This window comes from Melospiza melodia, chromosome 4, assembly GCF_035770615.1.
Source record: "Melospiza melodia melodia isolate bMelMel2 chromosome 4, bMelMel2.pri, whole genome shotgun sequence".
Taxonomy (NCBI): Eukaryota; Metazoa; Chordata; class Aves; order Passeriformes; family Passerellidae; genus Melospiza; species Melospiza melodia.
The window spans coordinates 73,071,606-73,087,593 of record NC_086197.1 but is presented as its reverse complement, the minus strand read 5'-3'; the positions used below and the strand labels follow the sequence as shown (position 1 = coordinate 73,087,593).

The 15,988-nt window shown below is 40.2% G+C and overlaps 1 protein-coding gene and 1 long non-coding RNA gene across 2 annotated transcripts in view; one reads left to right on the top strand and one right to left on the bottom strand.

Annotated features, from left to right (window-relative positions):
• LRIG3 (leucine rich repeats and immunoglobulin like domains 3) overlaps positions 1-11,098 on the bottom strand; it is a 41,702-nt gene extending 30,604 nt beyond the window's left edge. The window contains exons 1-3 of the mRNA XM_063155162.1: positions 10,911-11,098; positions 3,689-3,760; positions 3,343-3,417 (exon numbers count right to left, since the gene is read on the bottom strand). Coding sequence (XP_063011232.1) covers positions 3,343-3,417; positions 3,689-3,760; positions 10,911-11,098 — 335 coding nt within the window. The remainder of the gene's footprint in view (positions 1-3,342; positions 3,418-3,688; positions 3,761-10,910) is intronic.
• Positions 11,099-11,133: 35 nt separating this feature from the next.
• Positions 11,134-15,580, top strand: LOC134418089 (uncharacterized). Its single transcript, XR_010027687.1, has 4 exons — positions 11,134-11,251; positions 11,864-11,922; positions 12,030-12,152; positions 13,510-15,580. It is a non-coding gene; the product is annotated as an uncharacterized LOC134418089 (long non-coding RNA).
• The last annotated feature ends 408 nt before the right edge of the window (positions 15,581-15,988 follow it).

Here is a 15,988-nt window from a genome sequence, read left to right as displayed (position 1 = left end):
GAGTGTGCCTGAATATCCTTGTATACTCACTCCTTCACACTGACACATCTCCCAGGGTGGTGGTGAGGGGGCGTGCCTGCCTGATACTGAATTCCCAAGATGCTAAACCCTCACCTGGCATTGGTAAAAACAAAATGTTAGCACTCCTGTTTCATGTTACAGACAGACTGGGATCATTTCCTGCTCTGGGTATGTTTATCCTGAATAATTCATTAGTACGTAAATATCTCATTTAGATAAAGTATCAACTAGATAGCTAGAAATGAGGAAGATCCAGAAATGGAAAGCGGACTAACATGATAATCCACCCATGCTTGTTTATATCCTTCAAAGAATTCAGACATACATGGCTGTGTGGGGATACCTGCACTATTGTGGAGACATACCAGCAGTATAATTTCCTCTGCAGGACAAGAAAATTCTTTCAGAACAGGTAAGAGTCTAAGGCTCCCCAGTTCAGTGAGAATTCTTCACAAGAAAAAAATATTGTAATAGAGTTCCTTCAACAATGCAGATATTGGCAAGAAAAGAGGGTATCGCTTCTACAGCATTCCTTGGATAAAAACCAGCTGGGTTTTCAACTGGTAGTAATGAACCAACCTATATGTATCTCATAAGAAGTGGAATCAAAGCTAGAAGACTATCACTCTCTTTTCTGCTATCATTCAAAAGCCAGAACAAAGACTCAACATGGAAACAGTGGTTTGCTTTGGAAAGGCTTCACAACCTCCTTTTTTTTAAAAGTTTAAAATCCTGGAGAAGGTCATCAGATGTTTCTCTAAAGAGTGATTCTAAAACTTATATCCTAATTGTTCTATATGTGTTCTCTTCACATGACTTAAGATACATTAAATCAGTTCCCTTCAAAAAACATCCACCACAGAAAAACCAAATGCACATATTTTTTCACATCTAAAAAAACCAAGTATCATTAGATTATTTGTCCATTTATGCTATCACAATACCTTATATATTTTTATGCCAAACAGTTATATGCTTATTTCTCTTTATTTATACTATTTTCTATGAAATTAAATTTAGTATCTTTACATAAATAATATCCAACCAGTAAGAACAGGAGGCTCAGGAGAGACCTTATTGCTCTCTAAAATTTCATCATGGTAAAGGGTGTGAGGCATTGGAACACGCTGCAAAAGGAAAGGGATTAAGCCACCATCTCTGGAAGTATTTACAAGATGTGCATATGTGGCTTTTACAGACATGGTTTAGTGGTGGCCTTGACAGTGCTGAGTTAATGGTTGGACTTGATCCTAAAGGTCTTTTTCAACTTAAAACGATTCTATGATTCTATGCTAGGTTTTAAAGAAAAGCCATGTAAAAGAGACAAGATGAATTATTTTTGGACAATACAATACAACACAATTTATTTTCATGTTCTATGTTCATCTGTTTTGATATAGAACAATCAATTATCTCAACTACTGTAGATTGGAATTTGTAAGTTAACACAAAACATTAAAGTAATTATTTCTGCCATACTAAACTCCAGGAATCTCTGCTGTAGTTGTAGAATAGGTAGTAAATCTTAAGTGTAGCACAGTTCCATTCAGTAATCACATTATCCGCACACAGAATTAGAATGAAAACCAGCTAACACCCACCAAGAGCAACTTTAACTGCATTAGTAGCGTGATAAAAGCTTTTAGAAAATACTTATTTTTCTTTCAAGTGTTAGCATATACAGTGCATAGCAAAGATTTTTCCATGTTTGACTGCCTGAGTAAATGGCCCAAGTCAGGGACATAAGGACATAAAGATATGGAACAAACAATTCAACAGTGACTGAAAATTATTTATTCTCTCAAAGGAATATCAAAATTTTTGCACAGCTGCAAAAGAATGATTTTGGCTTCCTCTAAACAACAATTGTTGAGTTTCCATGAAAAGGAGAAATGCTGAGAATTCAGAAAAAAAAGCAAGACTATATAAATCACTTTATTATGCTAATATTTCTAGCCTTGTGGTAAAAAGGACTTTAGCAAGGTGGTAAACATATATATATATATATTTATAAGAAATAAAATTTTAGATCAATTAGATGCTTGAACTACAGAATGCTATGCCAGTGTAAAAGTAATGCCAAAGCTACTACAAAATAAAATAAGTACTTAAATTCAACAGTTATTTGTCAGACACCATCTGCTTTTTCTTTCATTCTTTTCTGATTCTGATCTGTAAGAAACCACGTCAGTATCAAATGTCACTCAGTTCTTATTCAAACAGAGCAGCCCAGACACAGCGGCTGCACCAGCTGACTTGGCTGACCTAGGCCTAGAGTAAAAACAAACCCCTATAAATCACCAGATGTAAGCAATTGAATAGTGATCAATTTAATTAACTGAACAGCTTTCCAAAGTTTATTGTATTGTTTTAACCCTTCAGGATTCTTCAAGAAAGGTAACTTGCAATTTGTATTCAAGGACAGGATTTGACCAGAGGGCTACAAATTATTAGCTTCAGACACTTTAGATTCCCGCTGATAAAACACAAATCCCACACATGAAAATCAGGTCTTTTTTTTAAACCAGCAGTATGATAGTAGCTACTTTTCTACATCTTCCTTCAACAGTTTATTGAAACTTAATCACAGAAAAGAAATCCAACTAATTTATTATTAAAACATCAGGAATAAGATTTCCTTTAAAATCAGCTTTTTTTGTTATGGATTCTGTATGCCTTTTACATTATACTTGTATTACACATGAACACCAAGCAACCTACTCATTTCTTTCATGAAATGCAATGAACATGGACACCATCATGTGTCATAACTTTATGTATTAACTGCAGTAAAAAAAAAAAGCGCCACACATTAAAATGGGCTCAAAAAAAAAAATTCACAACGTTGGCAAAACATCTTCTGACCTAGATACTTGTGCTGAAGCTGCATCTCAAGAGGATTTCCCTGTATTGTCCAGTGACATTAATGGAATTCAGCCATGATTTAACACATCAGGATCTCAGCCAAGATGCATAACGATGGAGTATAAGTCTTGTTTTAAAGACAGCACTGTACAAGTTTGTGTAACATTTACAGATGCTCATACAGTGCCTAGCACAACAGGACTGAGGCTTCTGGGTACTACCACAACATAAATTAATTCTAATGCAGTCTTTGTATTTGGGAAGCACAAAAACTACAAGGATTAAGCTCAATTATACACATTTTAAAGAACAACTAAATAATATGACATAATCGACTTCCTAACCACAAGCTGCTCTATTTCCAATTATTTTACTTTAATCTCTGTAATACACATACTTCCATGAACCCGGTAGAGTTAGTTCCACTAAACAGGGACAAAAGTAAGATTTACTTACAAAGACAGAAGAGTTATATTTGCTGAGACTGGTCCCAGATCTGGAATGATCTCCAGTTCATTGTTGTTCAAATTCCTATTAATATTACAAAAGGGAGAGTTAGCTTTAATTTTAATCAGAACTATGTACATCGGACTTGCTAAACTGCTGAACTCTGTCACCTCAAAATTAAAAAATAATTTCAGTTTCACTTAATGTAAAATATCAGAACAGCAAGAATCTTTGTTGTTCAAGCAATCATCCCTAGAGAAACAACTATACAATTAGCATACACAAACACAGGTTGGGTATTTTTGGTTGGGGTTTATGTTTTGGTATGGTTTTTAATTAAGACAAATTAACTTACACTTCCTGAAGACTATGAAGGTGATCCAAGATACTGGTCTTGATTGAAGATAATTTGTTGTGACTTAAGTCCCTATGAGGTTACAAAAATAAACACCCTGTCAGTTTTGCCATACGATATCAGGTAAAGCAGTGCAATTTCAATCCAAATTATGTTCTCACTTGTCTCCAAGTACATAAAAGGATTTTTTTTATTAGCAAAATTAGAATAGAAACTCATTTGCTTACACAAGGTGTAAATATACAAATACAAATGCAAATACCTTGATCACTGCTAGCTGTGTCAAAGGAATTCCTAGTATCTCTGAACAATACAGAACTGTTCATTGGAATGTACATAGGACCCATGGAAAACATCTTAAGATTCTGACTCAGATAAACCAACAACTGCTTTCCCACATACTCTCACAACAAAAAATATGGCTATAACAACCTCTTGGTTCCTTCAACAAGGAAAATTCAAAAACCATAGTCATTGCAGTCTCATTCTTTGGGTTAATCATACTTCACTCTTTTCACATGCATCTCAAAAGCAATGTATAGCTCACAAATACACAATGAGGACCACCCATAAATCACAACTGTATTTTCATGCTTCCACAAAATTCCAGACACCATTCCCACATAACTAAATTCAACAGAGATCTTAAAAAATAGCAGAAGAAAAAGGACATAGCAAGGGCTAATTCTGAGTTTTAAAATGTCTGTATACTGTTGATATTAATACCACTTAATACTTAATGACCCTTGTAGAAGCAGCTCGAACCCTTAGCTTGTGCCATGTTGAAGATCCCAGTATATATTGATGCAGCTTATAAACAATTGTTAACACCTTTGCAGCATTAGCTACAAAACAAGCCAGGTACTAAAATATAACACTTCTTGACCACAAGAAATACTTTTCCTTACAGTGCCATGCATCTTTACCCTCTAAAACACCTGACATCATACAAGAGGCCTAAGAAATTTTTGCTGTAGCCTCAGCCTTATGTTTCTGTTTTGGAAATATAACAGAAATAAGAGTGACTGTAAAGTGAAAGACAGAAAAGCTAACTGCAGGAACTCAAACCTGCACTTCTCTAACCTCTGCACAAGTAGTACAGACCCACAACTCATCTTGTGACCATGACTAGCTCTGTTGAAGGCCTCCCCCTTCTCAGTCACTCATCCACCAAAACGTGCACTTTTCTGTTCCCCTACTACAGATTATCACTATCTCACCAGCATCAATCCAGACATCTGCAAGCATTTGTCCCAAGTTAAAACACTGCATTTATCCAAGCCAGCTAACAAAAATGACATTATTTCAGTAAGTTCCTTAATTCACTCATGAGTGTTTGTAATGCAGACACATAAAGCAACGAATCAGTGCACCTCAGCAGTGAGCAGCTATAGTAACAGGTAAAGGGTGCTTTTTTTCAAATTTTTTTTTTAAAAATTGCTCACACTCCATGATACTATTCCCCATGCTAATTAAGCACTTAAGAGTCATCCACCATACCCAGGGTCCTCATCAAGCCACACAAGCATGAAGTGTCATTTCAAGTTGAATCTATGTAGAAACTACATGATTCCTCACTTTTTCTGGGTGAGATGACTCAGTAGAGTCAACTGTGCTGAGCACGCCAAACACAGCTCTGACTGCCATGGACATGTCTGCTCTCCATCCACAGTTCCAGAAGTGAAGAAAGCTGAACAGCATATCATATGAACAGCATATCAGCTGCACACAGACCAGAGCTGGCTTAAACAAAGCCAAGTTCAGGGGCTGTGCTAGGCATTCTGCTCTGTGACTAAGCCCTGAAAACCCACAAATCCAGAGAAATCCAGTTTCCCTGCATCCACGACTCAACATCCTCAGACACAGGTGTAATTCTGCAACCCAGCCAGGCACCTAGGCTAGGTTTCCTTAGCAGAACATGTGGATAGTAAAACTCTGTTTTAGATTCTCCCAACTGACTCGTTCAATGTTGTCGGGACAGTTTCATCATCACTTTTGCTCCTCTTCTACAGGTGGCAATTAAAAAATCCCCCAGTAATAAGAATTAAGTATAAAAAATAATCCCAGGCACACATGGGTATTATGAGGGGTATCACCAGCACTCAGCTGTAAGGTGTGCTCTGAGCCAGCCAACTGGACCAGGCCCAGCGAGTTGCTGAGCTGTGGCATGAGAGCCGGGTTCAGGGCCACAGGCAGGGAAAAGAGATGGGCTGGGTTTCCCAAGCCAGGACTGCACAGGGCAGAGCTGCAGGTGTGAATGGCATTTTCCAGAACAAAAGAAGGGGCCGAGGGCTGGGGGAGAGCCACCTACAGAGGGGAACACATTCCACCACCTCCAGGTGGCCACAAAAGGGATGTTTTCAGAGACTCAGCTCTGGAATCAAGCACCTAATATATATCTGTGCCTTGACTTTCAGGTGTCTAAACCCCTAGAGACTTTCCTCTTAACAATGGAAAACCAATACAGTGTCAATGTTTTCCAAAGCCCACTAACTTTAGTTCCACCGTTATGATTCTGAGTTCTCCCGTATATTAGGTGAACCACACTAAAGTTAGAGAAGTGCATCTTTCACTACTTAAAAATCTAGTGCAAACAATCTCCAGACCATACACTGGAGAAAAATCCCTTTGTATAAGATCTGAGGGCATTAGCTGCACAGGTTTGAAATTCTCACACTGCATTCTTAAGTGTAAATACTGAAAAAGTATGCTGCTACAAAAATCTAGACAGCAATCTAACTTGGTCCTTAAAGACAGAGTAGAGACAGCTTTTGCCCTTAAACTTAATTCAATATTTGGCTTTAGTCTGTAGGGATTATAAGAACTATGCAAATAAACAGCCAAAATTCAGTTAAGTTATGGCTGTTAGTGCCTAACATGTTACTGTTGTTCACGCTTCAGACAAGACTTAGGAATCAGTAATTATTTCAACAAAGAGCTTTCAACATTAGTGTTAAAAACCTGCATTTCTTCATTTCACCTAAAAACTCTGCAAAAGGTTTATTTAAGGCAAGTTTGCCTAAAGGACCCACCAGACAGTCACAGACGTGAGTAGATTTGTTCTGCTGGAGTTAAAACATGTTAAAAAAAAAAAAATCTGGCAGAGTCCTTAAACTATAAAAATCCTGCAATTACAACCACTGCTGTGCATGATCACCACACTGGAGCCAGACACTTTCACTCATAGCTTAAGCTCACATCCATCTGGAGTCTATCAAGGCAACCGTGAGCGTAACTAACACTAGGTCTCAAACTACTTTTTTTGGTGTTTGTTTTTTAACACTAAAGATACATTCACATTTTCCAAGTAGCACCTACTTTAAAAAATACATACACAGAAATTTCTTATGCATGGTTTACTTACACCAGGTTGTCAAACACAAGATGAAAAAAAAAAAAATCCCAAAGCAAAAAATCAACAAAAAATGCCCAACCCTCCAGACAATACTGAATTACCTATTTCATACAGTATATACGCTTGTCTACCAATAGTTGCATAAAACACATATTGTAAATTTTTATTAAACATTACTTCAGTACCACTGGCATAGGAAACTTCATGAACATTCAGTAAAAAAAGCCTTGCAAGTTACATTTCAAGTTCAATCAGAGTGGTTGGAAGTGAAACCAAGAGTTAAAATATTTGCCTTTTACTAATAATCTAAATGAAGCTTAAGCCTGTAGAAGTTCTTCAAACTTACAAGCATTGGATTGGCACAATTTTTTAAAATATAAAAATCTATCATCCCAGTTGAAAAGCTACAAGTTTATTTCAGTTCAATGCATTTCTCAACATACTTTAAAACATGTATGAAGAATAAGTTGGAAGATTAAATTCTATTTTTCCTTCAGAGAAATGGAACTGACATTGTTCAAACATTAGTACTATGTGTTTTCCATTTCTGAATTTTCCTTGTATGTTAAAACCAAATTACAAGAGGGGAGAAACTTCCCTCTGTGGGTACTTTTGCTACTAGAAGCTCAAAAGTCATAGAAGATAGAACATATTCTGAAAAGTCAGAAATCAGATACATATTAAGAAAGTCTTTATATAGCAATAGTAAGCATATATACCCGTTCTTCAGCTCACATTTCTAATAGAGTGATTGGACATTTAGTAGAATTGTCTCTACTTGAACAAGCATGCCACGGTTTTTACCCTCAAAGAACCTGTTCTATGAAAAAAACTATTTTCTTTGTTCCATTATGTTTGTGTGACATCTTTTGTAACTAACTCACAAGTCCCAAGATTAGCTGAAAGAACTCTGAACATCAATGTTTGTGTGATTAAAAAGTGAAAGGAAGCCTAATGCATAGAGGGAGAAGGTAAGTGCTTCTTCACACATTTTATAGATATAACTTTTAGACTCTAACTTAATTTACAACACTTAGTCACAATTATCATCCTCTTCCTTAGAGAACTCAGAAACCTGAGCCCCAAGTCAAATTTTAAAATGCAAATCCAGCAACAGTTCCTTAATCAGTCCCACTGGGGCCTATAGAGCTGCTAATTCAGCAGAAATCAGCAGAGCTGAAAAACAAAAAGCCAGGCTGTAGCTGTTTTAAGACACTGATCCAAAGTGACTCATAAATCAGCTTGCTATGCTCAAGCTTTAGTCTGGAAAATATTGAAAAACAGCTGTGAAAACCATACAGCTTTTTTTCTGGCAATTCTGGTAGAGAACTAGAGGATTTATAAAATGTAAATACTAAAGATGTAATACAAACACAAGTGAAAACCATTTTTCAGACTTTCCCTCCTGCCCCACCGACAGTTCTAGCATTCCTGAGTGAACCTGGCAAAGGGTTCTGCAGTGCCAGTGGGAGTTTGCACACATGGAGGACTCTGGCCAATGCCCAACACTCTTCCTCCTCCACCAGCTCTAACAACCCCACATTCTTGCAATATCAGGATACACATCCTGGAATTAAACGGAAATCCAACTTCAAAACTATCTGTACACAAAAGCATTAAAAATGTTTAACAGTTTTCAGCAGACTGTTACCTCTCAAGAAGACAAGGTAATGGAAGAAGGCATTTTTAGCTAAAGTCACAGTGAAGCTGGCAATTATAGCCCGTTTACACTCCACTTTGGAAGACACTTCCATACAACTCACACCTGCCACCAAGAAGAAGGGGACATAAGTCAGGTTCATTTTTTCCCCTCTCTTTGTCCATTCTGAGGTCACTCTTATTTCAGCAGGGAGAGTGAACAAAAAAAAGGCATGAAAGTATGCAGCAGGGGTTTCAAAAACCTGCTCTCCATCTGGGTGAGCACAGATGGGCAAAGGAAGGTGTAAAGCCTGACATGGGCCTAGACCTTCTCAGGCAGCAGAGCTTGGGGGTCTCGCCTGTGTATGTTAAGAAGGTGGTAAAAAAAGCTGCTGTTTTCTCAAGAGGACTGGAAAGCCTGCAATTAACTACTAGCCTTTGGCTATACCCGCTATAGAGTTTCATGGAAAACACGGCAGACATATAGCAATAAAATTCATAAACAGTCTTTTACAATTTGTAATGCGCAGTTTGTTGCAACGATAATCCAAACTAGTCAAACCTTTTTTTTTTTTTTTTGCGTATGTAAAGCTGAACTCATTAATTACCAAATTGCACAATCCCAGGTCCAAGTACTGGGGTAGCTGGAGGTAACAGACAATGCCACACTCTTCCTTGTTCTTATTAAGAGGGGAAGGAAGAAAGAGCTGGGTACTTCTAAGGCATTTGTCACAAACAAAAGAAATATTTACACAAAAGCGGCCAGACCACATGGTTTGGTGACACCTACAAAGATGTACCTCTGTGAGTTTAAAAGCAAGTGACACAGCTGTCCAATGAGTAATCACAGCAGGGTTCCTTACAACAGACCAAAGCTTATTTATACAAGCGGAACTTATTTTCTCACACTTTTAAAGGAATGTGAACTTACATAAGGGCAATTTACACTACCAAGGGAATTCTAATTAGAAAAATGTCCCTCCTGCTAACAAAAAAAGCCCTGCAATGTGTTTTATTGTCTCTCGGGAACATAAGTGGAAAAAACAAATTTGGATTACCGCTAATGAAAAATGCTTTTTAAGGCATTTTAAGGCAACTCTAAAAAAATGAAAAGTTCTGTGATTTTACCCTTTTTATTTACCTCATCTGAATTTCAACAGCATTGACGTATGCTAAACTAAGAAATTAAACTATAAAGCTTACTTTATATCAAAACAAAATCCTTAGGTTTTGTCAGAAAACTTAAGGGGGCGTACTGAAACACTTCAAAAAACTCAGAGGAATGAAATATAATAGAAAACAAAATCAGTTGTTGAATGTAAAGCAGATGCAGTAGTAGGTCTCTATGTTTCAATCACATAAGAAAGAAAAAAAAAAGTTTCTTTCCCCTCACACTTTCGTATACCAGTCCTGGAAATATTCAACTCCCAGAGCCATGCCTGTGTTCAGTTCCATATGGTGTCAATACAGCCATCCACATTTCATGAGTAAAGCAGCATGACCTCCAGACGAGGCAATTGAACAGAATTAGCCACAACTAATTGAAAGTCTTCCTGTTTACTTTAAAGCCCTTATCTCGATCTGCTTTGAAAATGTAATAGAAAATTAATACGACTAATACAGAAGATCTTTCAGTGACAAGCTATTAAAAACAAATGTGAGAAGTACCTCGGCCATTTTCAAGCTTTTAGACAGCTGACCTAATTTATGCTTTTTCTATAGAAGTTTGTTACTGAAAGTAACTTTTCCTCAGCTGGCACTTGAGTTCGCGCTGCCCTGGGTTCGGTCACTGCGCGGCACCGGCCCAGGCGGGCCCGCACCATCGCCAGCGCCAAAACTCCCCAGGAATGAAGAGCTGCACGAAGAAAATCGATAGCAGCTTTCCCAACACACCGATCAGCGTTAACGTGATGCCTAAGAAAGTCAACAGAACTTTTTCCTCGCCCTCTCCGACACTGAGCAGCGCTCCCGGGCCCATTTCAGCCGGGCGCTTACCGCCGCCACCGTCCGGGGCCGCAGCCCGCCCCAAGGGACGCTGTCCCGCTGACAGCTCGGCAGCTCGGCAGCTCGGCCGCAGCCCCAGTGCTGCCCGCTCCCACACCTCGCTGCCGCCACCACACCGCGCTCCCCTCAAAGCCCGCCCGTCCGCAGCCCCAGGGGCAGAAGATGGCGGGCGGACCCAGACCGGTGCCCCCAGCCCGCCGCGGAGCCCGCCGCCCCGATACTCACAGCTGCACCGCCCCCTGCGGCAGCCGCTCGGGCAGCCGGCTCGACTCCAGGCGGCTGCAGGCGACGAGGTGCCCAGCGCAGCGGCAAGGCGCGGGGCAGCGGGCGGCGGCGGGGCGGCCGCCCAGCAGCAGCGGCAGCAGGAGCAGCACCGGGAGGACGGCGAGCGCCGAGCGGGGCCGGCGGAGCATGGCGGGCTCGGAGCCGCTGCCCGCGCTCCCGTCCCTGGCGTTCGCCCCACTGACAGAGCCGAGCGCGGCACGACCTCCTGCTTCTCAGCGCGGGTGGCGGCTGCCGCTCATGCCCCGGAGCGACCGCTGATGGGGGAAGGCGGTGGGAGACGGGTGTGTAGAAAAAAGTAAAGAAAGCAGGAGGGGACCGCAGCGCCGCCACCGCCGCCAGCCACTCCGCAAACTTTCCGCCACCTCAGCCCGCCTCCGCGCGGCCGGGGGAGCCCCGAGCACGGCCCGCCCCGCCGCAGCCCCCTCCCCGTGCCATGTGACAGCCGCGGCCGGGCCCCGCGGGGCTGCCGTGTGGGATGGCGAGTCAGGGTGGGCCAGCATCGTGCCCCTCTGCTGCCAGGCCTTGGCGGTGGCAGCCCCGGGGCCCCGCGCCGCAGCACGGCGGGCGCTACTGTGGGATTTTGCTGCCGTCCTCGGCCTCTCCATGGGCGGGCGGGAGCGGGGAGCGGGCCCTGTGTGCCCCGAGCGTCACCCACCACTCCCGGGCCGAGGCACGGGCACTATGGCCGCGCTCGCATGGGGTTTCCCTTTGCCATCACACCAGGTAGTGTATGTCGTGGTAATCCAGAAGCTGCTCTAGAGGCCCCAGGCTTCCCAGCCAAGCCTGGGGTCACTGGCATGTAAAAGGTGAGGTGAGGTGAGGTTAACTCCTGCCTTCCGGGTCCTACATGGCTAGTCCAGACACCGTAATTAAGCCTATTATGTTCCCCACAGGATCCCGGCTCCAAAGGTTCAGGGAAGTGGGCAGGACGTACAGATTCCACATGTCTGAGGTAGTCGATGTAATTTAAGTAAATACCTATTGTTCAAGTTCCATATGTAAGCGCGGACCCTGCAAAGGATTCCATTACTGAAGGTTTCACGCCCTCCTACTCTGCAGGAGCAGCTGCCATCAAATTACTCAGGAACACTGCTTTCCCTCCCACCTTCATAGGTGCACCTGAAAGATGGTAGACATCTGTGAACTTGGAGCCTCAAGAAGTTTGACAGCTCCAGTATCAAGGTTTGTAAGGCTGAAGCTTTGTCCCAGTTTTTATTGTTTCCATGTATATCTCATGATATAGGGATTTTTGTTAAAGGAACAAAACTACATTTTAGCCAGGAGTCATGAGTTTGTAAGACTGACAAGTACTAAGTAACTACAAACATTCATGTGCCACTGTCAGCATGACTGTTTCAGATGCATAGAGTGTGCAGAGCTCTGCAATGTTTTGTCAGCTTGTGCTCCATTGACCATTGCTGTTCCTTAAGGAAATTACCATGGGAAAACAAACAAATGCTGCAGGAACACACTTTTTTCTGAATATAAAAGCAAGCAAACCAGCAAAAGAACAAAATATAGGATAGAAATTGCTTTGTATGTCTTTACAATTTGTTTTTTATTTAAAGTATATGAAAACTGACCTGGTACCATTGGCATGTCAGTATTACAGTTTCTTTTCCAGTCTTCCTTTGGAAAACATTGGGGTGACATTAGATCAACAAAGCCTGTGAAACACTAGGCTGTTCTAAACAGACAACAGGACAGTGCCCAGTTTGATTTTTGAAGCTATCCATGATTAGTCTGTACCTGTTTCCATGAAAGTCAGTGGGAAAGCTTCTTTTCTCAAGTTCAAACATTTGTTCTAGCTGTCCAATTGTTTCACACTGTAACACCAAGATAAAGTGAACATGTTGTATTTACATATAGGTAAGATATGCTGTACTTGCTAATTTTGCAAAGTAATCAAAAATTCAAGGAAGGATCTTTATGTTGCTCCAGGTGATTATTGAAGGATCTAAAAAAATTAAAATAGATTTAAAGTAACTAAGCTTTGTATTATAGTTCCCAGAGTGCACAGCGAAGGGCCTCGCTTCTCTGGGAAAAGTGAGCTTCTCTTATCTTGAGTGTGGGTAAGGGTGGTGATTCACTAGTAGGTGGCAAGAGAATCATTAAGCTGTCAGTTTTAACATCCAAGGAAAAGAAAAGTTAGAAACAAAGCATTATGAACTTAATTTATCATAGCAGTCAATAATATATATGGTGCTTATGTGAATGGTGGAGCAAGACAGAATCTGAGAAACAAAAGCAGGGGAAAAAAAGAGATGAAAAGGGCAGGAACTTCTGGTTTTGTAATTTTGAAAACCACTCATGCAGTCAGGGAATACTGTGTCCTTAGAAAAACCTAATGCATATTTAGTGCTAGTAATATATGAAGCTGGTTTAAGTTAAGCAAGGTAAATCAATCCAGAAAATTAGTTCATTTGTCTTTGCAGCTTCTTTTCTCAAAATAATCAATATTATGAATCCTACAATGCTTATATATGCTTATATGTATGTGTACTTCAGAGTCCGTGACAGAAAGTCTTTCTTCCCACAGGGAGATTTGCTCTCTTCAGAAGTTTCAGGGGCTGGTTCTGCACCTCCTTTGAGCACTGCAAGCTCTTGTGACCCTCAGTTCCAGGAGTGTCTTCATCACTGGTTTTAGGTTGAGTGTGCACTGTGACTGTGCATGAGCAAATACACGTCACTCCTTCACAAGTTTGGCTGGACTATATCTTACAAGCTTAAAAGTAAGCTTATATCAAAATAAGAGGTCTCCCATTCATCTATCCTGTTATATCCACATGTACTAAGGAACTTCTGGTGACCATTCTTTGGCATTGGCATTAACATAATGGTGGATTCACCAGGATTAGGGGACTGATATGTCTGAAACCCCTTAAAAATAGTCATATCCCCCCCCCCACACACACACAAACATACTTTCTTTAATTCTGAGCTGGAATAATTTCCTTATCCAGTTTTCCATGTAGCTGCACAAGGAAGAGACTTTCCTTGTGGTTATGCAAAGACAGGTCCTTTCCTTTCCAGCCTGAATACAGGTCACCTGGGGCAATGATGTTGAGGAGAGGGGAGCATGGCTGGAGAGAAGAATTCTTGTAAAACTAGACTCTCAAGCTCTCTCTTTGGCAAACGAGATTAGTTTCCTCCACAACACTACCAAGCATAGTCCTGTGGATGAGTTGGTAGTGGAGGACAGGGGATTGTGTAGTGAGATACAACCCACTGTTTTGGATGTTATGGCTTGATTCTAATGGTATCATTTTCAGTCTTTGATTATAAGTCAGAGTCAAGTTCAAACATATGTTGTTTAAAATATGTATTCACTTCAGGCAAAAGACACACCCAGAAGCTGTGTAAGTATGATGATTTTTTTGCATATCATTTATGCCCTGACATCAGGCACTGCTTTCAAATAATCTACTTCCAGAAAAAGTCAACCCTAAATCTGACTGGGTTTAGCAGATTATTAAAAATAATTTACCTATTGCTAAATTCAGCAAAACTAAACAAAGTACTATACATTTTCTGTTGTGAATTCAAATTAGAACATCTTTCGTAACATTAGTAAGAGTTCAGTTAATCTAATTACAGGTTTTTTATGCATTTTGCAAAGGAATCTCGAGTCATTACATCAGACAATTACATATAGTTGTATGTAGTTATGTGTAGTTAGATTTGCAGGATTAATATCAGAAGGTCAAAAGGACTGAACAGTTACATCTACTAAATTTTAAATGATTTTGTCCACTAAGGCCACCTCAGGAATTAAAAGTCTCCCCATGTACTCCTGGATCACCTTGTAATCCAAATCTGTGTCTGGTATTCATTTCAGATTTTTCTATTTTCATGGGTAAATGAAGTGATTTGGGTAGGGTTCAGCAGCAAAATGCAGAAGCGAAGCAGAACAACATTGCTTACACTCTGACACATCTAACTTCTGATAGAGTGAGATAGAAAGCAATGGCCCATTTATTTACTTTCCTGTCAGTAAATGGCCCTGTATGAGCAGTGGTAGAATTAATGTCCTGTCTATTTATTCCTAAACTTTCACAGTTCAGTTTTATTTGTTGTCAAAGAAGATGTTTAGGGCTATCTGAGAGAAGGAAATGAAGAGTTCATGCTTTCAAGATCATTATGTCTTTTGGAGATTCACCAATTTAGTCCATTAAAATAATAATCTTAAGGCTAACAACTTTTTTTTTCTAAAACCACAGCTGGAGGTAGAGATGAACCAGTGAGACCCATCCTGCTTATAAAACAAAAGTGGAGCAGGACATGCTTTTTGTGGAGGCTGCTTGCCTACATGAAATACCTTGCAATAGGCAAGAGAACGTTTTGCCTCAGGCACCTGTCTGGAGGTTACTGAAGAGTCCCACAAAACCTCTGTATTGTATGCAGAAGAGCCTTTTCACTTCCTTGTGTGTCACATCCAATATCTTGGAATATTTTTCATGGAAATTACTCTAAATGAAGAGCTTTTCTGCCTTCCTTTACTTCTGCCCATTTGGTATTGCAATTGATACTACTTTTAGTTTATAGTGGCACTAAGACTTCATGACCATTTATTTCAAACCCTGTGATTAACCATCGCTATTTCATTTGCATTTGAGGAAAATAATAAAATATTCTTAAATAATTTCCTAGTAATTGTGAATCTCCTTCTAGTGTATCATTACTCCACAGTGAATATTCCAAGGTGCATACAGACATTTATTTTTGGTAGTAATTATAATTGACTTTATGTGATCCAACAGTGAAACCATGAAAACCAAATTATACATAATTTGAATGCACTGATTACAACCAGAAAAACCATATGAACTCTTTCTGCAAACTTTGCCTAGGGCAGAAAATGTTCAGCTTTTATAGAATTCATCCAAACAGTGAGTGTTTCCCTCCATTACAAATAAACTTAAAACATCCTAAGGCAATCCGCATTAGTGACGATTGTTAATGTCTTCAAGTCATGTCCTGTGTGGGGCTAAGTAGGAAGTTAAGTGCTTGATTGGAAG